Genomic DNA, 21771 nt, shown 5'->3' with positions numbered 1-21771 from the left:
TACCTTATTCCACGCAGATAACCAGGCCTAGTGGATGACTCTGCTGATATCCCAGGGTTCTTTTCCATATTCCCTTTACTTCAGTCCATTCTGTGCGATGTACATGCATCTTCTTTATGAATTTTGTGGCCAAACATCTATGGTATTCCAGTTTTCGCAAGTGCCCCACATATCCAAATGCCTGCAGGAGTGAGACAGGTGAAGCCGAAATGAGTGAAGAGGGAACCTCCTAAAAGGGACAGAAACCATTCCTTTCTAGCTCAACATAGGGAATGCAGGCTCAACACTGCCGATCCGATTTTTCAAGAAAAGCAAGAAATTTATTTCATTAACATAAAATCTCCGTCATTAAAATCTTTGGCAACCTTGGGGGAGCCAAAGAAAACATTCCCATGCACACTGTTTGGACCCTATGCCTCCAGTCTGCAATTTTTTTTAGGGTTTTATTTATTAAAGTCATCTCTACGCCCAACGTGTGGCTCAAACTCACAACCCGAGATCAAGAGTTGCATGCTCCTCCAACGGAGCCAGCCAGGCGCCCCCACTTTGCAATTTCTTGGTGAACAAAAAATATGCAATCCTTCCCTTGGGCATAATGCTTCTAGGGAGAATTTTGCTGATGGATGTAACTTAATAATGCAACCAGAGTAGGACTTACCCATCCAAAGAAGCCTCCCCCCCACCCACCCGCCAAAAGGCAGAGTTCTACCACCGTGAGTTGTGTAGGCTGGTTAATTTCCTCCTTTAGGTTCCTGCCTCCCCAACTTCATTCCCAGCCATGGGTCCCAGGGATCATTGCTTCCACTTCAATACCATTGGCCTCGAGCAGGCCATGGTAGATAAGTAGGGGTGATTTGTTGAATTGATATAAGTTCTGCCATCACTGGAAGCAGTTTCAGAACTCGTGCTTTAATGATGCTTTGGGGGGACAGAGTAAAAGCCACTTGTGACAATCCTTTTCATCTTACATTGTATAAAAATATTATCATATGACCTTCTGCTATCTGTAATCTCATGACACCATATCAGAATGTTGGGCTCCAAATGATTTCTGGCTATTTCATAATATTGTTATTATGTTATATTATATATGTATTTTTAATTTACTACCAAGTAGAACATTGGGATAGCCATTGTCAGTAATGTCTGCCATGAACCTGGATGGCAAGTCTAAAAAAAGAGTTGAAGGGCATTTCAGAATTGCAATGCATCATTGCAAAGGTATGTGATGACTACTGAGGCAATTATTTTATAAAAACAATGCTTATTCAGCAAACATTTACTAAATGTTTATTCTACATAGGACATAGTGGACTAGCTCCTAGGAGGAATGGAGTGGAGATTTTATAAATTCTGGCACATTTATTATTATTATTCATGGGTAGTATTATACAAACTTAAATACTTTATTTATTTTATTTTTTTTTAAGATTTTATTTATTTATTTGACAGAGATCATGTGTAGGCAGAGAGGCAGGCAGAGAGAGAGGAAGGGAAGCAGGATCCCTGCTGAGCAGAGAGCCCGATGTAGGGCTCGATCCCAGGACCCCAGGATCATGACCTGAGCCGAAGGCAGAGGCTTTAACCTCCTGAGCCACCCAGGTGTCCTTAGACTTTATTTATTTTAGACCAACCTACTCACTCTGTGACAGGAACTATTCTAAGTACTTTATAACTGTTAACTTATTTGATCCTTTAAACAACCTTACAGTGTACATACTATTATGACACCCAGTATAGACACATCTTCATATATAAAGATGAAGGTAAGAGGCAGAGAGTTAAGTGACTTGCCCAACACTACACTGCCAACAAGTGGCAAGGCCAGGGGTGCCTGGGTGGTGCAGGCTCTTGGACATCTGACTCTTGGTTTCAGCTCAGGTCATAATATCATGGTTGTGAGATTGAGCCCCACATCGAGCTCTCTACTCAGCACAGAGTCTGCTTGAGATTTTTTCTCCCTGTCCTTCTGCCCCTCCTGATCATGATCCCCCCCCTTAAATAAATAAATAAATGGCAAGGCCAGATTTTGAACCCAGATAAGTTTGACTCCAAAATCTGTGCTTGTAACCACCACACCAGTTAGCTACTGCTGAATAACAAACAACTCCCAAATTCAATGGCTTACAACATCAAAAATGACTGACTGCTTTTCATGAGTCATTTGGTTAGCTGAGCAGTTATGCTGATTTGGACTAGGCTCAGCTCATCTTAGCTGGACTCCCTCATGTGTTTGTGGTCAGTTGGGGCTGGATGGGCTATGAAATCCTTACCTAGATGACCCGGCTCTCCTCCACATTATGTCTTGTCCTCCATGGCTGTAGCAGGGGTCTGAGAAAGAGAGGGAAAATTCACAAGTGCCTTTTCAATCTTCTGCTTGCAGCAAATTTGCTACTGTCTCATTTGACCAAGGCAAATCACATGGTCATGTCCAGAGTCAGTGTGGGAGGGCACTACAAAAGGGCATGGACATTGAAAGGTATACAGATCAAGGCTTTTTGATATAATCAACCCACTACAGTCATGGCTCAACACCATGCTGTTTCTACCCTGCTTTCCAGAGAGTTTCATTTTGATATTTCAGACCCCAGATGTGTTGTGAAAATGCTAAATCAAATGTAGACTTGTTGGCTTTGGAAGGTTATAAAAGAACAGTAAAAAAAATATATGAAAAATGAAAGGATATTTATGATTATAGGCTGATCCTGGGGAAACACCATCAGAAGCTCCAAGTGAAGCCAGGACAACTCCAGCAGAAAACGGAGTGAATCACACTACATCCTTGGCACCCAAACCACCATCCCAGGCTCTCCACAGCCAACCAGCTCCAGGTAAACACTCTGAAAAGAGAGCTAGACAACATGACTAAGAGCCTCCAGTTTATTTGTGCCACTCAAGGAGATAGCATGAGCAAAGATGCAAGGATGTAGGAGGAGCTCCAGAAGTGTGGAATGAATGCATGCATGCATGCATGAATGAATATATTCCAAGAAAGACTCATGAGTGATCTGGTTCTGATGTTTACTTATGAAGCTACCATGAACCATCGTCCAGATCCCCATGTCTGTTTAGTGATGCATTTATAATCTACATGCCTGCAGGCTTGTGAAGGATTCTTCATGCAACTTACGAACAGCTATGCTTGACAAGCATCTTCTTAGCTCTACCTCACTCATTAAGTCTCTGCCAAGAATTCCTTTCCATCTTTCTCCAACTTACTTTTCAATGGCTTTGGGTGTTCACCAGCACTCCATTCAGCCCTTCAAGTGGATTGACTCATTTCACCCTCATACCGGGGCTGAGTGTAGCTTCTGTCATTGTCCCCAATGGGCAGATGAAGAAATTGGTTTTGAGATGGAGAAGTACTTCCTGAAAGCCACATAGCTAGTGAAGAGGGAAGTCAGGATGGACACTGTTCCCTGTGATCCCAGTTCTTGCTTTCAGCTCTACTCTTACCAAAGGTCCACTCATGCCTCACTTAGAAAAAACCTTTGATTTCTGTGCAGCTGACGTTGACCTTTAATCTAAGACTGCTTTAGGCAATTCTCTATTCTCTCTCCTTTGTATGTCCTCTTTCCCCAGTAGATGGCAGGTTCCCCAGGACAGGCTTCAGTTTGATGCTTTCTTTGCACAGACCTGAGGAATAGCATATACCTGATCACTTTTTGTCCAGTGGGTTAATATAAGGTAAATAAAAGGCAGAAGAATTTCCTTCCATGAAGGTATGTCCTTCCTTCCTCATCCAACTATAGCATGGCAGTGATGAAATCCAGATCTTTTATTTGGAAGGGAAAGGGCATTTCTCATAGGAGAGAGTGAGATTTTAAAAAAGAACAAATCACATTTAAATTTGTATCAAATGTGCTTTTCAGAAGGTTGTTGAGATCAATAATGCTAAGAAGACGATTTGATCATTGGGAGTGGTATCTTCAACTAAGATTTTCATATGCCAAATACAAACATTTTGAGTACTTCTGGAATATAAATAAGTCATTTAAATACATGAGTAAATATAGTCTTGTGCTTTGAAGAGTAAAAGAAAATTTGGCATTTTAGCACTTGATTTTTTTTTTAACTTGGTATTTTGAAATAATTTGACTTACAGAAGCCTTTTTTAAAAAGGCACGGAATTGTAAAACTGATCTCTTTTTCCCTGGTGTTAACATCTGTCAGAATCATGGTGCAGTTATCAGACCTGGAAATTAACGTTGGCACAGTGCTTGGAGCTGAACTACAGACCTCATTTGAACTTCACCTGCTTTCTACTAATGTCTTTTTTATTTTTTTAAAGTAGGCTCCACACCCAGCATGGAGCTCAATGTGGGGCTTGAACTCATGACCCTGAGATCAAGAACTGAGCTGAGATTAAGAGTCTGACACTTAACTGAATGAGCCACCCAGGCATCCCTCTACTGATGTCTTTTTATTGTTCCAGGTTCCAACCCAGGATCCCACATTGTATTTAACTGTCATGTCTCCTTGGTCTTCTTGAATGTATGACTGTCCTGTCTTTCATGACCTTGACACTTTTGAAGAGTACTGGTCAGTTCTTTTGTGCAGTATCCCTCAATTTGGGCTTGTCTGATGTTTTCTCGTGATTAGAGTGAAGTTTTGCATTTTGGGCATGAATATCGCAAAGACAATGCTGTCCTTCTCACTACAGCATATTAGGGGTAACCTATGTCAGCATTTCTCATCATCCACCGTGTTCGATCACTTGGTTAAGGTGGAGTCAGCCAGGTTTTTAAACTGAAAGTTCTCATACCCCTTTATAGATAATAGTTATCTTGGAGGAGATACCTTGAGACTATAAAATATCCTTTTTCTCCTTCAATGTATCTGATCATTTAGGTGTCCAACAGTGGATCTTGCCTGCCTCAATTACTACTGAGTGCTGGTCCACGTTTGATTTTTTTTTAAAGATCACTTGCAATTCCTGATCTTGCCAAAAGGTGGCAGTAGCATTGCTTAAACGGAATTTGTCGACCATAGTTTCTACTCAAAGTGGAGGGATGCCCTTTCTGTCTATAAATGGAGCATATAGACTTGCATTTAATTAGGTTTGCATCAAAACGAAGGCATTGCTTCCAGTGTTTTTTGTTTGTTTGCTTGTTTTGGGGTGTTTTTTTGCGAGTAATTTTCTCTTACAATTTCTTACTTCTCCATAAAGAGACTTGGACTCAAGGGCCAAACTTAGTTGTTTTACAGGAAGAATACACTTTTTAAAGTTAAAGGAGGCTATTTCTTTTGTCTCTATTTCAGGTTCTGTAAAGGCACCTGTGAAAACAGAAGACCTTATTCAGAGTGTCCTAACAGGTAAATGCTGCCCTCTTCCCCAAGGAATTAAGCAGCTGAATATTATACAACATAAGTATTTAGCAAGAGAGGATGTCCCTCACCTCTGAAAAATAACATAATTAATATTTCTTCTCTGAAAATACCCACAGATATACAGTCTGAATTCAAATCACATTATACAATGCCATCATGTCATCATAAAGAAGTAACCATATTTGGCAGATAGGACTCTATTGGTATAAAAATAATATAATTTCATAAGATATTGATATTATAATCAAAGGATAGTTTCATACTGGAAATATGACCCAGAGAACGGGAACACACGCCCTCCCAACGTGCCAATAATAAGGCGTATATTTTAGAAATGCAGAATGTGAGCCATTTGGGGCCACCCAATACAGAGTATTTAGGAACTGTGATTCCCATCAGAAAATAATTTATATTTGTTTAGTACCTTAAACTAGTAGAGCTAAAATTGGTACCTGGTTTCTTTACTACAATGAGCAGCATGTAGAAGCATCTTCGAAACGTTTGTAGTATCTGACCCAATACACAGAAGTAATACAAACACATGTTACCAAAAAGCAGTGCTCTTGGTAACAGCCAAAAACTATAAACAACCCAGAAGTCCATAAACAGTAGTGTAGATAAATAAATTGTGGTATAGTCATAGAGTAAAATAGGGTACAGCTGGAGGGATAAATTAACTATGATCATACACAACATGGATAAAATTCACATGCAAAATGCAGAGGGAAAGAGGCCAGATGAAAGAGAGTACATTCTTTATAATTCCAGCTGTATACAGCTAAAAACACAGATCCAGATGATACTTGGGAGGGAACAGGGGATGCAAACCCCAAAAACAGGATCTCCAGAACACTGATAATGTTCTGATCTTGATCTGAAAGGTGGTTAGGAAAGCCTGTTCACTCTGGGAAAACGTATAATGGGGTGGATTTATGATTTATGTGCTTTTATGTGTGTATATTTCACCAATACGTAAAATCTGCCTTGAATAATTACTTGAGAAATGCATTAAAACATGTTCTTAAAGATTCAATCCCATGGGCAACAGTATATTGTTAACACATAAAATAAGAAACAGAAGTGTAAATACAGTAGGATTCCAGGGTTATTTTAAAATACATAAATGTGTAGACAAAAGGCAGTGGATGTGTACCATTATTAACACTGATGATCTCTGGGTGGCTTGTTTGCGAGTGATACTTATTACTTTATGTAAATGAACATTTTCGTTATGCTTAAGACCCTATTCAAAGAATAGCCTTTAATCCACAGACTTTAAAAGAAAAGAGTACTTTCTGTGGAATTTTTTTTTTTAATTATAGGTTGGAACATCTTGAACCCTCTTGCTAAACTTGCTGTTGCTGGGTGCTCTATACCATTTGATGAAGTGGGATTGGATCTGTTACCCAAAATGTAGCAATTCCTTAGGATTATAAATTCTTAGTATAATAAGTTATTATGCAACCATAATGAGTCCTTTTGGGCCTGAGGGAAACCATTAGATAAATGTACCTGATTCTCTTCTTGGCCTCTTTCTCAAAAGGAATCGAATGTCAGGAGAATAGACACATTATAAAAAAAAAGGGGGGGGGGAGCATGTTTCAACTGCTTAACGACCTTAGCAGAGAAGCACATAAGTTATTTTTCTGATTTCAGTGTTTATCCACTAGATAGCTCCTTTCTATTCAGGTCTGTCGATGTTCATGGCATATATTATTTCTGAATCTCATGACAGTTCTAAATATTTATGATGCCGTATTTTTGTTCCCAGAAGCAGAAAGTTCAAATGACAGGATGGAAACAAGGGAACTGTGTACTTAATTTAGGTCCAAACAAATGACAATTCATTGAAGTTAAGACATCATCAATTTGAAGGCAACCCACTCTTCATGGATTGCTGAGAAAGAAAAGCACCAACAAGTTGTGATTGTACAAAGTATCTGAATTTTAGAAATGTTCACGTACTTTAAAATACATATTCTAGAATTGATGACATTTGTCAGTAAAATACAGAATGATTTAAGGTCGAGCTCTGTCACATTACATGTTTTCAAAGCACTGGTTAAAATACCATGTAGGAATAGGGTATGCTACCACGAACCCTGATGGTTCCTTTGGGCTAATACCATCAAGGGACCCTCCCTCGCTTCGGGTCTTTATCCTGGAACAGTGTTGTGATAAATCCAGACTTAGAGGGTCTGGGCTGTGAAGAGTGCCCCTTGGAGACGGTGCTGTTCCGTGTGATTTGTTAAGCCTCGACAAGCACGTTGCCAGAAACTGTGTCCAATACTTCGCATGATTCTTTCATTTCATCATCACAAAGCCCTAACAGGTAGTGGGATTATTGAGGTCCTTAAAGTGGATCCTGTTGGTGCCCATCCCTTTCCCATGCTCCAGCTGTGGTGCTGCTAACAGCTCACAGCTTCCCCTTCTCTTGGCAATTGCCCTCAGCCCAAAAGAAGATTCCTCACCAGGAGGTTATACCTTACCTCCCTGATTTTCTCAATTTGCAAAAGGCTGGCCTTCTTACCTCAAGGTGAGACCCAGGCAGAAGCCAGGCTCCTGCTGAGACCACACCATTGCTCGCCTCCTTCCCCTTCCCCCCCATCTGCTGCGCTCCCCTCTTCCCTCTGAGCCTCTCTCAACTAAATCACAGGCACCGGAATCCTCCCCCCCCCCCTCAGGCTTTGTTTCTGGGGAAGCCAAACTTCTCCCAAAATTTATGAGAACTTTGAGAACTTCAGTGATGGAATCTCAGAAGTTAGCAAGTTCGAGAGCCAGACTGGAACCCAGATGCATTTGACATCCAAGCGCTGCTTGGAAGCTCCAGTTGGCTGGGATCAAACCAGCATTGCCTGGGAAGCAGGTTGCGACTCCTCCTGACATCTGTGTTTGCTGTCCATCCACGTCTGTTAGCTTTTATACTCATTTGTTGCAGAAGTGGAAGCCCAGACCATCGAAGAGCTAAAGCAGCAGAAATCCTTTGTGAAACTTCAAAAGAAGCACTACAAAGAAATGAAAGACCTGGTTAAAAGACACCACAAGAAAACCACTGACCTTATCAAAGAACACACTACAAAATATAATGAGATTCAGAACGACTACTTGAGAAGGAGGGCAGCTTTGGAAAAGACAGCCAAAAAGGATAGTAAGAAAAAGTAAGTTGAGTGAGTATTTCTGATTTGTTTCATAGTATGAAGGAAAAGAGCCCTTCACATGGATTTTCAATATTTTTATACCATATTTTGGATATGGGGCAAGAAGGAAGGCCACCCCAGCTCGGTTTTGCTTGTGGACTAAGTTTCTTCATTTGGCCACCTCCTAAGAACAGATATGCAGGAAGTCCTATCCTTGGGTTCAGGCCTGTGGGCCCAATACCAGTGGGCTGACTTCCCATGTTACAGCTGCCAACCTGGCAGGTATGCAATTTTGCCATGTTCTAGAACCTAGTTGAAGAGGTGACTTGCTGTAGAAAAGAGAAGTCTCAACTACCCTTTGCTGCCTTTGCTGAAACCCACAAAGCCTTGTACAAGTAGCCCTTGTTTGGGTCTAGGGATCCCCATAGCCCCATGTACCCAGACCTTGACAGGGAGAAGCATCCCTCGTATATTCATTCAACCCACATTTATTGCCTACTGTGTGCCCTGGGGACACAGCAGTGACCACGACTGATGCAGTTATCACCCATGCTAGCTAGCATGGCAAAGCGGGGAACTACGTGATCATGCACGCCACCTGCCATTGAGCTGAGTCAAATAGGCTCTACGCCATCCTTTCTTTCACTTCCTTAAGGAATAATCTTATCTTGATGCCAGGTTAGAGACAGATGCAAGAGGCAATTTCAGATCCATACATGTGATGTATGATTGAATATGTGCTTAACTTAAAGACACAATCAAAGCCCAATACTTGGATTTTAAAAAGTAACAACATCCCCATTTCTTAGCACTGGAATAGTCTTAGAAGCCATCAAGGTGAACTGCTCCTACTTCTTCAAGGAGAAAGCCAAAAGCCCAAGACATTTACACATTACACAATTACAGTTACACAAGTGGTTCCAGCAAAATTGGCCTAAAACTTCTAAATTTCTGTTGTAGGGATGTATATATGGGGTCCTTTGTTTATTCGCACATTTGTTTACTTGGAGGTCATATCCTGAAAACTTCTAATAGAGTATGGAAGTAACTCATCATAGAAGACAGATGTAAAAATCCTATGAAGACAGAAAAAGAGAAGCGACACACATACACGCAGTCTGAGTGGCTACCAGTTATTCAGACCCACTGTCCAGTATGGCAGTCACTAGCCGCTTGTGGCTTTCGAGCCCTTGAGAAGTGGCTCATGGAAATGGAAATGTGCTGTTTAAGTCTAAAATACATACCGAATTTCAAAGACTCCATTTAAAATATATATATAAAATATACATACATATATTATATGAGCTCATTTTTATATTGACTTATATTGATTTTATTTTAATCACATTTTGAGATGATAGTATTTTAGGTGTACTAGGCTGTACAACATGTGTTATTAAAATTAATTTCACTCATTTCTTTTTACTTTCCAAGTGAGCCACTAGAAATTCTAAATCACGTATGTGGAGAAAATCAAATACGTGGCCCATGCTGTATTTCGACTTGACAGTATCAACCATTTAATGTCATTTCTGTCCTTGAAATGCTGAATTTTAGCTCTTAGTCTCTGAGAAAAGGGAGTAGGGGTTAGACAATTCTCCTTATCTGATTAAAGCAAAGTTGCTTGTTTTTCCAAGAGAGACAAACATTTCCCTGGTATTAAATTACAGAAGAATTCATCTCATGTATCTTATACAGGCAATAGTAGGCAACAGAGGATAATGTCTGCAGCACTGTTTTTACAGAAGATGCAGAAACACTGTTCCCTTGGTTATTTTTTATACTTTTCTTAAAAAAGTAAGCAAAAATCCCTAAGATACATCAAAAGAAACTTCTCTTTAAGAGTCAAAGCACTGAGGCCTGATCATGTCCGTCTCTCTCCCATCACCTTTGATACACATTAAAATCCTGAAAATACCTCAGAGTAATAAATGATAATATCATCCATTTCCGTGTGTCCTACAAAAAGTAAGACCATAAATTTTAAGGGATCACACCCTATGTTTTAGCACAATAAGTTAGTGAGAATTTCTATGATTTATTTCCACATGACTCCTAATCTTCTCAATATCTGTGTAATTCTCTGGCTATGAGCAACTCAAAGAAAGTCACCCTGCACAACGTAAGCACACAAGAAATATTTTTCAATGAACTCATGCATCCTCCTTTCTCTTGTAACCTAAGCATTTGGAGGAAAGCGCCATTTTGGGTACAGCTATCCATGAAGTTGGTATATCCCCCCCAAAGAAACTTACTTGATAATGTATCTTTTCTTTAAAAGATATCAAGTAACAGAATGTCAGCTGGGGGGAGGGTTTGCCAGCAGGCTGGGTCTGCACATGCTCTCTGTTTTCAATCTATAGCACCCAGATGCAAAATTCAGCCACTCTTCAACTCCCCTGACAGACTCCAATCGATGTTGAGTATGGTGAAGTCCTTACGGGACATAAGTAGCTGAGAATCACATTACACATGTCTTGTTTAAAAAAAAAAGATAAAAGCCTTAAAAGATCGTTATTAGGGATTGTTTTTCCCAAGGTAGGGCGGATTCGCATTCTCTCTACCACTACCACAGGGTCCCCAGCCTCCTGGTTTTCCTTCTCAACTCCAACATGAAATCTCCCAGTGTCATCCACTCTCTGTGTTTGGAGACCCTCCACTGGTAAGCTTGTCCTTGGGGTGTCAACCTCTATCTCAAGTGATTTATTAAAACATTTATTTCCCAACACATCCTCTGTCTAGGAGGAACTGTGATGCACAACCTTCCCCTCACCTTGTTATGCCCTGCATGATTTGTGACTCAAGATCTGTGTCTCTTGCAGATCAGATCCCAGCAGTCCTGACCATGGTTCATCAACGATTGAACAAGATCTTGCTGCCCTAGATGCTGAAATGACCCAAAAGTTAATAGACTTGAAAGACAAACAACAGCAGCAGCTGCTTAATCTTCGACAAGAGCAGTATTATAGTGAAAAATATCAGAAGCGAGAACATATTAAACTGGTAAGCCCAAGAAACGCATTGGTGTTTGTATAGCTGGGGACCCTCTTTTCTACAGAAAGCTCTTGATGTTTTTGGATAACTTTAAAGAGAGACTGGGTGGTTCAGTTAGTGGGGCGGCTGCCTTCAGCTCAGGTCATGATCCAGGAGACCCAAGATCGAGCCGTGTCGAGCTCCCTGCTCAGGAGGGAGTCTGCTTGTTCCTGTCCCTCTACACCTCCTCCCCCAACTTCTCGTGTTCTTTCTCTCCCTCACTCACTCTCTCTCAAATAAATAAGTAAAATCTTTAAAAAATAAATACATAAAGAGAGACAGTGGCAGTTCTGGCTGACACCTTCCTTTGGCTTCCTTAGCCAATAATCTTATCTTGATGTCAGGTTATAGAGCGAGGTAAGATGCATTTCTCAGATCTGTAGTGTGACATGATTTAATGCGTGCTTCACCTGAAAGCACAATCAAAACCCAGTCCTTGGGCTTTATAAAACAATGAGATAATTTCTTAGAATTTGAAACTGCATAAGGGTACCTCATGTCCCCCACACTAATATTTTACAAGCTCCACTGCCCCAGCATCTTCACCAAGCTCCCCTCTGATCCCAATGATGCTATTTTACTGTTTTTATTTTTCACTAACTTATTTTGGGGTTATAGTCTTGGGGAGGGAGAATCTTTGAACTCCCACAAGGAATTTAAAAAAACGTGCTTATTTTGGTTCAAGAAAATTAAGAACATCCTACTTATAAATGTTCACTATTTTTGGTGTCAGCAGGCCTAGCAGGCATTAAACAATACAGCCCAGTCTCCTACATTGAGGAGAGTAGAGGAAAGGATCTACAGGACCAATGTGGGATGTTGTCTACCCAATCGCTGTGCGCCAACGCCCCTCCCCCCACCCCCCCACCCTCCGTGGAAGAAAATGTCATAGTCCCTCTTAGTGGTCAGTTTTGTCCTCCAGAATGTTTTCTCAAAGGTTGTGACATTCTCTCCACTGTTGTTGATGCCTTGACACATAGTATGGTTGTGATAAATATTTGGTGACAGATTAAATGAATCAAATGATCAAGTAATCTTAAAAACAAGCTTGTGCCCCGAACAACACCAATGAATAAGTTAATAGAAATGAAAAGATGTAGCCAGAGTTTGTATGAGTTTGTATGGTTCTGCTTTGGAGTTAGGTGGATGGAGTTAGGTGATTCAGTATCCTGCTGTTGAGCTAGTCTGGTTGTCCAGTGATAATATGCAAACGAGCAGGTCAAAGTCAGGTGAGGAGCGTATCAAATATCGGATTCCACTTGGCCGGTTAGTCTCAACTTCGCATGCATCAGAATCACTTGGAAGGCTTGTTAAAACACAGATTGTTGGTCCTTGCCCCAAATTTCTAGCTCATCAGGCCTCTTGAAGAGCTGGTGATAGATGTTTTGGGTTCCTGGGCCACACTTTGAGGACCGCTGCCTGATTCCTAGGTGTATGGCTTGAGGATTTATTTTTAACAAGCTCCGCCTGATTTGGGGTGGGGGTGGGGGGTGCGCTGCCTTGTCTGTGAACCTCTGAAATAAGCTCTGAGCCATGAAGGAATGGTAGGTCAGGGATCAGGTTCAGTGTAAGGAAGGGATTGCCTGACAGACCAGAGAAAGTCAAAGTAAATCTTAGTGAGAAATAATGGCTTTGAGACCTTGCTACAACCCCAGCCACCTGATTTTCTCCAGTACCTCATCCCTAGTACTCCAGAAAGTAACAACAATAATAAAAATTAAAATAATAACCGTGTATTGTGCATTCACCATAGGGTCCCTACCTGTGTTAACCATTTACAGAAATTGTCCAATTTAATCCTGACAGCCACCACCCCTGGAGTTTAGTATTACTGTCAGCATCTTTTGCAATTAAAAACAAAGCAAAACGAAACAAAACAAAAACAAAAACAGAGCAATTCACAACTAGAAAAGGATGAAGTTGGGATTTGAACCTTGGTCCCCTGACTCTAGAGGCCCTGCTTGCTAACCATTGTGCAGATACCTCTGGTAATTCAGATCTCAAGCCAAGCTTATCATAAGGACCTCATATCGACTCATACAGGACGTGCACAGCCAACGCCTTCATTGCAATGCCTAGGATACTGCTCTTTCTCCCTCTTTCTCTTCAACAACCTTATTATCCATGCCACGATCAGCACAGTTTTAGAACATTTTATCACATCAAAAAGAAATCCTCGTTCATTCATTCATTAAGCAAATACGTATTAGATACCTACTCAGTAAATATTTTCAAATAGAAGAGGATAAAAGTGACAATCCCAGCCTTTATGGAGACTACATTCTAGATGAAGGGTCAGACCATGAACAAAATAATTTCATAAGGGACACCTGGGTGGCTCAGTCGGTTAAACGTCTGCCTTTGGCTCAGGTCGTGGTCTTGGGGTCCTGGGGTCTGAACCTGAATCAGGCTCCGTGCTCAGCAGAGTGTCTGCTTTTACCTCTCTCTCTTCCCCCTCCTCCCATGGCTCGTTCTCTCTCTCTCTCTCTAACAAATCTTTTTTAAAAGTTAGCAAAATATATAGTATGTCAGGTGGTCCTGTTAGGAGAAAAATCAATGAGAAATGGGGATATAGGGAGGGAGGTTGGAGGGGAGGTTGAGGAGCATGCTTTGAAATTTCAAATTGAGTAAACAGGGAAGGGCTCACAAAGAGGCAGCAGCTGACCTGCAGTGAAGGACTGATTTCTACAAACATGGGGCAGGATTTTATTCAGCAAAAGGATTAGCAAATGCAAAGACTCTGGGTGAGGGTTGGAGCTGTGTGCTGGGGGACCCACAGTCTGGCTCTGTCTGAGACTGTCAGAGATGGGACTTCTGGGGCTGGGAACAGATCTCATAGAGTTTGTAGACCTCTTGTGTTTCAACTTTCATGTGACATTGATGCCACTGGAAGGTTTTGCATGGAGGAGCCACATGACCTGAAGTAAGCTTTCCGAGGATCATTCTCCTAGTGCCTGATGAAGAGTAGAGCTTCAGGAAAGGGCCGTCCCAGAGGAGAGTTCAGATGAATGGTGACCCAAAGGTTTAGAAGCCCTGGGGTTCTCTGGCAAGTGACTGAGGTTGACAAACACGGTTGTTATGCTTGAGTTTTCGCATCCAAGAGACCACCAAGGAGCCACGCACCAATGCAATCGCACGAGGGTTTATTTGACAAGCTTGAGCTTGGGCCCAAGTATACCCGACACAGCAGAGTAGGTACTTGAACCCTGAACCAGATTACAGTCAGAGTTTTTAAAGGCAGAGTAGAGATGGACTCCGAGGTGGGTGAGGACAAAGGGGATTAGGGATGGCGTAAGTCTCTAAGGAATTTTGGAAGCAAGGTCTGCAGGACCTTAAGGTGTTAGCTATTGTTGGGAGAAAGGTTATGTATTACCAGTAATAAAAATCTTCTTGTGAGACGCTTTAGATGTGTATCATATGCTTCCAAATGATTGCTGACACTATCTTGGAGGTTTAGAGATAACGTTTCCTAAAGTAGACTTACAGGATCCTGGTCGGACCTGTCGGGGTAGGGGGTCAGTCAGGCTAGGATTGTCCTTAGCAAAACCTCAAGGTGAGGGCAGTTGAGTCCCCAGGGGTGAGCCACTTTGTCTGTTTCAAGGGCTTGTCAGTAGGTAAGGGATTTTAATGATTTTCTTCTGCCTCTGTGTCCCACATCATTCCTCCCTGAACAATTTTGACCCTTAAATCTTTAATGTTGTTGAGGGTAGAAGGTCTCATCTTCTGTAATTTCTTCCTGCTGAATAGGGGCGTAGAGTTGTCCCTACCTACTCGGGTCAACATTGATCAGTTGGGGAATGTGTAGGGAGTTATGAAAGACAGAGGCAGCGGAGTCCAGGGGTTTAAATCAATCATTAAAGGAGAGAGGGACCGTTTAAAGTGCTAACCTGAGTAGGTCAGAACCCAAGGAATATTTTATGATAATCTGGAACATCAGGATGGCTGTATTTATGTCAGGGCTAGACTCGAGGTGGGTATAGCCTTGTTTTTCCTGGCCTCCACAACTGTGACTATTACTCGGAGGACTAGGCAGTTCAGCCATAATCATCTGGGGTTGCCCCAGAGTTCCAGCCCCTGGCCAGATTCCCTTCCCCAAGGAGAAAGAAGAGGTAATTCAGAATAAGAGGAAAACTCAATCGCCATGGGAGATTCCCAAATCAAGAATTCAGAGTGTGGATGAAAACAGAAGCCCAGACGTGCCAGAAGGGTCTTTCAGGGAGCAGGGAGGTGGTACAAATGGGCGCAGCCATCACAGGGAAGAGCTGCACCCAGTCACTGTCACTGGAGGAACACCTCAGCATGAGGCCCCACATCGGACCCGGCGGAGGAGGTCACAGAGAGTGGCCCAGCAGGTTTTCTCCTGGAGGGGAAGGTGGACTGGGAATGAAGGAAGACCAAGCTGAGCTTCGAAGTAGAAAATCACGCCCCTGCAGAGACACTGGGGCAGGAGAAGTCGTGAAACTCCTCCTGGTGGGGAAGAGGGTGGCAGTCCCACCACAGATGTTTCTACTCACTTCTCTCTAGGAAGGAATGAGTGTGTCCATAAGCTTTGGGGCGCCTGGGTGGCTCCATCCGTTGAGCATCTGCCTTTAATTCAGGTCATGATCCCAGGATCCCAAGATCGAATCCCACACTGGGCTCCTTGATCAGTGGGGAGTCTGCTCCCTCTCCCTCTGCCTTCCACTCCACCTGCCCCTGTTCTCACTCACTTGCTCTCTCAAACGAATAAATAAAATCTTTAAAAAAAATTTTTTTTTTTAAAGAATTCTTTAGAAAAGCATATATACATGTTCAAGCTGGTCTGGCCCTTTCAGGCCGAATATACTCAAAATACTCACACCATCACCTTTGTGATTATGGATTTGGGTTTCAGATAAAGTCCTGATGCCTTTGAACACACTTGCATTCTTTTGTTAAGAAGGCTGAAACACCTAAGATTTAGAACCACAGAGTTTGTTTTATGGCTGTGTAGAGGCATCTACAATTTCTACCACGTGCCCTTAGCTGGTACATATCAGAACTTTCTATCACTCCATTTGCAACAGCCAGAAATTGTTCTGCCAGGAAATCTTTTGACCGAGAGCACCCAGAAGTGTTAGTTCTATCTTTGGTTGTGGATCCGAGTTGAGAACAGGCCTCTCCGGCTAAATTAAACAAATGAAAGTGTAATTAAAAAGCAAGTAAGCCCCAGGTAAAAAGGGGAATTTGGGTGATGAGGGAAATTAAACAAGATATTTCATCTCCCAAAATTGGTTTGGGAATTAAATACAGATGTGTTTAGAATAAGGTGTATACATTTCTAATGCTGGCCCCCACAATTCAAGGATCAAGAAGGAAGGTATTACATCAATCAACTCCCTGCCAGACATTCACTGAAAACTCAGTATTTGTGGGGCGTCCGGCTAGTTCAGTTGGTAGAACATGTGACTCTTGATCTTTGGGTTGTAAGTTCGAGCCCCACGTGGATGTAGAGATTGAGTAAAAATAAAATTGTTTTAAAAAGCTGATATTTGGAGATGAAGATGAAGGAGAATGTGGTTACCGCACACTCCGGGAGCATCTATCACAAAGTTATGATAGCATATGATAAGAGAAATAAGAAAGGTATCAGCAAATTGATACGAAAACTTGGAGGTGGGAGTCATTTTTGTAACTCTATAAATGGATAAATACCAACAGAATATTTTTTAGGTTATCATTCATAGGAGGTGTAAAGTGCACGCCCAGCTTCACAGATGCTATAGCTTCAAAGAGATTTTTATACCTGTCTAAGAACAATCTTTATCATTGCAACTCAGTATCCAAATAGCTCCGCTCTGGTTACTCAAGTGTGGGTCCCAAATCACCTGGGAGCCTGTTAGACATGCAGTCTCCTGCCTCACCCCAGACCTGCCAGATCACAATTTGCATTTTAATAGGAGTCCCAGGTGACTTGTTACACATTCAAGTTAAAGGAGCATGGTTTGAGAGCCATCGATCCTTATCTTTGTTCGAAATGCCTTTTGGAATAAGGCTAAAGTTCCTTTTACTTGAAATGAGAAATTCAGCCTGTGCTCCATTATTCACAGCTTGATAATCAAGCTCGAGGTGTACCGATTGGTGGTGCCCAAGGCATGGGGCCTATGGAAATCCCTCCTTTTATTTCCTGCCTGGACTGGCCTCAGAAAAAAACAATTACTTTCAGTTAGAGGGGAGTGAAAATAAAAACGTAAATTCCCCAATCCCCTTCAAGTTCTTGCACTCCCTGAGCTCTCTCCACAGATATTTTGAAAATCTATGAACCCCAGTTGGGGACCTCATTCCAAGGATAGGTTTGGGGAATTTGCCCTAACTTGATCTGTTTTTCATTAGCAGCCATAGGGTGACCCCAACTTTTGGTCTTACCATTAGCGTTAGGTGTTCATTTTAAAAGTGATTTTGTTATGGGGCACCTGTGTGGCTCAGTTGGTTGAGCGTCTGACTCTTGGTTTCAACGCAGGTCATGATGTCGGGCTCTGCACTCAGCGGGGCGTTTGCTCAAGATTCTCTCCCCTTCCCGCTCTGCTCCTCCCCACCCTCACTCCCTCTCTCCCTAAAATAAATAAATAAATCTTTAAAAAAATAATAAAATGAAAGTGACTTTGGTAAGTGAGAGAGAATCTTAGGGGGTCCCTCTGGGGGGTTCTTGATGACTGTCAATAATGAGCCCCAGTATCACATTCAAGCTTAAAAACCCACAGCCTAGTGGGGGGGGGGGGACTTACTAGGTGATGCGCTGGGGTCACTTCTCAACTGCAGTGGTGCCTCGCCCGCCATTTTGTTTTCTCTCTTTTTCAAGGCTTCAAGAAAAGATTTCCTCTTTTTTTCTCATGGTCATCACACTAGTCATCCTATGCAGAGGATTGTTTGGTTGTGCTTTGCTCCCTGCGTTTTCTCCTCCTTCTCATATTTAAAGTCTCCCACTTATTCCAGCCCCATCCGTTTCTCCCTTCCTTCCCATCAACTTTAATGGCTGCTATGGTTCTTCTACATCCTCCCACTTATCTCACCAGCAATCACTTCTGGGTCTTAAACCAACTTTAGTATACACCCACCTGAGTTCCCCAAGTCCCTGCCAATCCCGGGGACTGAAAGATGTACTTCACAGTGAAAGCTCTGGGTGAATGCCGACCAGCTGCTAATGGATGGCCCATCAGGATGTGAGTAAGGATGAGTGAAGGTCGAGAGTCAAATGTTATTTCAGGCCACTGCTCTCCCACTGAGTAGCTGTGTGACCCCTCTGAACTTTCATTTTCTCATCTGTCCAATGGATGTAAGAATAATCCTCATTTCATAGACGCATAAGAAGGAATAATGAGATAATGTTCACCAGTCATTGTTGTCAGTGAAGCCTTTTTTTTTTTTTAAGGCATGAATTAACTAGGAAATCTTGATTTCAAATATAAATGTGTATTGCAGTTTTTGACATCCTGCTGCAGCCGGATGGAGCTCATTGCCTTCCTTTGGATGATTTCTATGAGCACCATTTGCTGTCGTAGCCTGTAAAGAAGCCAACCTTGAATTTTCTCCCTTCTATGGTCAGCCAGTTCAAGTGTATAGACCAGGAATAATTGCAGTGTCAAGAAGTGACTCTACTGAGTTGTGGTGGCATTCGCTGTCTTCCTCCAGTATTCTGACTTTAACATGGGATTATTTTTCTTAATAAATAAATGACTTAACTTTCCTAAAAACTTCACATTCTCCACCAGATAAGAAATGACAAATAAATAAAAGACTTTAGTAGTGAAATAAAGAATGAAAGAATTGTCAAAATGTGTTCTCATTTTCAATTTTTCTGGTCCCCATTGGGATTCTCTTCTTTTCATATATATTTCATATATATATACATATATGTATGTATATGTATATATATATGTATATATACACACACACACATGTGAGATATATGTATAGCATATATATATATGAATAGAAATTATCTTAAAATTCGATTGCTTTAATTATGAGCAGAAATTAATATATTTCCATGTGTGTATTGGCCATTTGTATTCCTTTTTTGGGGGGACAGGAAATAGGATTTATTGGTGGGCATGAATAAGAAGAGGGCAGCACCAAGGCTCTTATGAGTGCAGGGCCCACCATTTGTTCAGGGGGCCATGATTAGGGATGTATTTCACCCCACAGCCATCTGGACTGAGCTTCTTTTCGGCTACCATGTCCTTAGTTCATTTGTATTAAACTTAGTAAAGTCCCACTTCTTGGAAATGTGGTTCTCCTGGTGGTCAGGGAACTTGAACTTGGCCTTAATTGCATGCTCCTTGTTTTGCATGTTGGTACTGATGGATATGGTGACTTGGCCAATGTGGACCCTGGTCACTGTGCTCTGGGGCTTTCCAAAGGCACTCTGAATACCTGTCTGGAGCTTAGATTGAGGATAGCACCAGCAGAAACCCATGTACATTGGAAAGGGCTATCTCCAAAGTCCTTTAGGGCAACCAATACAAACACCAGGCTGCATACACTACTGTTTGCAACCACTGCACACCAGGCCCCCAGTGGGGAGAGCAAAGTCATCTTAATTGGTGGCAGATTATAGTCTTTTTTCTGGCATACTGCCCATTCTTTACATACTGCCCATTCACATCCATCACATACTTTTCTGCTGGATTGTCTCCTGTCTTTTTGACCCACAGAGTTCATATGGTATCTTTTCATTTATTATTTTGGGAGGTGGGGAAGTTAGAGTGTGAAATACACTTACATAACCATTCATGCATTGAAAGTCATCGAAGGCTTCCTGTGGTCCTCATATTCGTGGGCAAATTTGTGTGGACCAAGCCTAAACATCGTCCTTGTCCCGCCTTTTTTTTTTTTTATGTGAATTTATCTGTTTATTTACAGCTTTTGATGTTTAAAATTTCAAATAAAATGATCTGTCCAATTGCTATACTTTTAAAAAAATAAATCATTTTTCCATTCTCTTCTAGGAAAAGCTGTAGTGCAACTTAACAAAGACTAGTGAAAATATAATTACATTTAAAACATAACTTAGGAAACATTATGTAGCTCTTTTATTTTATTTATTTATTTTATAGACTTTATTTATTTATTTGACAGAGAGATCACAAGTAGGTAGAGAGGCAGGCAGAGAAAGAGGGGGAGAAGGCTCCCCACTGAGCAGAGAGACCCATGTGGGGCTCAATCCCAGAACCCTAAATCATGACCCGAGCCAAAGGCAGAGGTTTAACTACTAAGCCACCAGGTGCCCCACCTCTTTTAGATTAGAAAGCATAAACATGTAATTGTCGGTAACAAAAGTCAACCGGAATGAAATACAGACATTTATATCTTATGTTTGCATGCATCTTATAAAGATAACAAAAAATAGTAAGTTTAAAATTTTTACCAGAATGAGTATAAACATATAAATAGGCAAACCCTCCCTTTATTTTTAGTTCATTTTTTTCTCCTATATTCAGTAAAAATACTTTTACTTTTCAAAAGTATATGACAGGTCTCAGGACAAATCTCTCACTTCTTTAGCATGTACTTTTCCATCCTATGATATGCACAGTTTAGATATTATGATGCATTTTTAAATGGAACAATCGAATGCCAAACCCAAGTTGCTTCAATGTAACTAGAGAAGATTTAAAGCTAGCACTGTATCATCGTGAATTGCAGCATATGTACTGTATTGCCACATGCTAGTCTGGTACGTGCTAGTTGGTACTGCCATGGTAGTGATGTTAGGTGGCACTGCTTCTTTCTCCAGTTTTTATTCTTCAGTCTTGGGAACACCAAGCACATCAGTGGTTGAAAGTAAAGGTTGTGAAATCAGACAGATCTACTAAGAGTATGCCCATCTTTATCGGGTAACTTTGTTGCATAACAAAGACCTCAAAACTTACTGCCTTAAGATGACAATTTATTTAGCTCTTGATTCTGTGGCTAGCCATTTGAGCTTCACTCAACTAGATGGTTCCTCTAGTCTTGGCTGGGCTCATTCAATGTCTTGGCTGGAGTTCATTCATGTGTCTCTGGTTTAGCCATCCATGGCCATCCATCTGCTAGGGGCTCTGCTTTTGGAGATTGGCTGACTGTCGACCAGGTCAAGACAGGTGACTGATCCACATGTCTTATCCAGAGGGCTGCTCTGGGCTTGTTCATGTGGAAACTGAAAAGGATGCCACCTATGAGCAAGAGGAATGGACAAGGTGTTTTGAGAGGTCTTAGAAACTTCTTCCTTCTTCTTTGGTCAAAGCAAGTCGTAAGATTTGCCCAGATTTAA

The 21771-nt window shown here is 41.5% G+C and overlaps 1 protein-coding gene across 4 annotated transcripts in view; it reads left to right on the top strand.

The window, feature by feature from the left end:
* The window catches only part of PLCB1 (phospholipase C beta 1), a 679075-nt gene that overhangs the window by 560359 nt on the left and 96945 nt on the right, over positions 1-21771 (top strand). For 3 of the 4 annotated variants that reach the window (XM_082744416.1, XM_082744417.1, XM_082744418.1), the window contains exons 24-27: positions 2699-2831; positions 5263-5316; positions 8270-8489; positions 11291-11471. In XM_082744416.1, the coding sequence (XP_082600542.1) occupies positions 2699-2831; positions 5263-5316; positions 8270-8489; positions 11291-11471 (588 nt within the window). Of the gene's footprint in view, positions 1-2698; positions 2832-5262; positions 5317-8269; positions 8490-11290; positions 11472-18938; positions 19241-21771 lie in introns of those variants that run through there. The other variant, XM_082744419.1, reaches the window with a different exon arrangement.

Source organism: Mustela nivalis, assembly GCF_964662115.1.
Source record: "Mustela nivalis genome assembly, chromosome: 8".
NCBI lineage: Eukaryota > Metazoa > Chordata > Mammalia > Carnivora > Mustelidae > Mustela > Mustela nivalis.
This window is presented reverse-complemented; position numbering and strand designations above follow the sequence as displayed.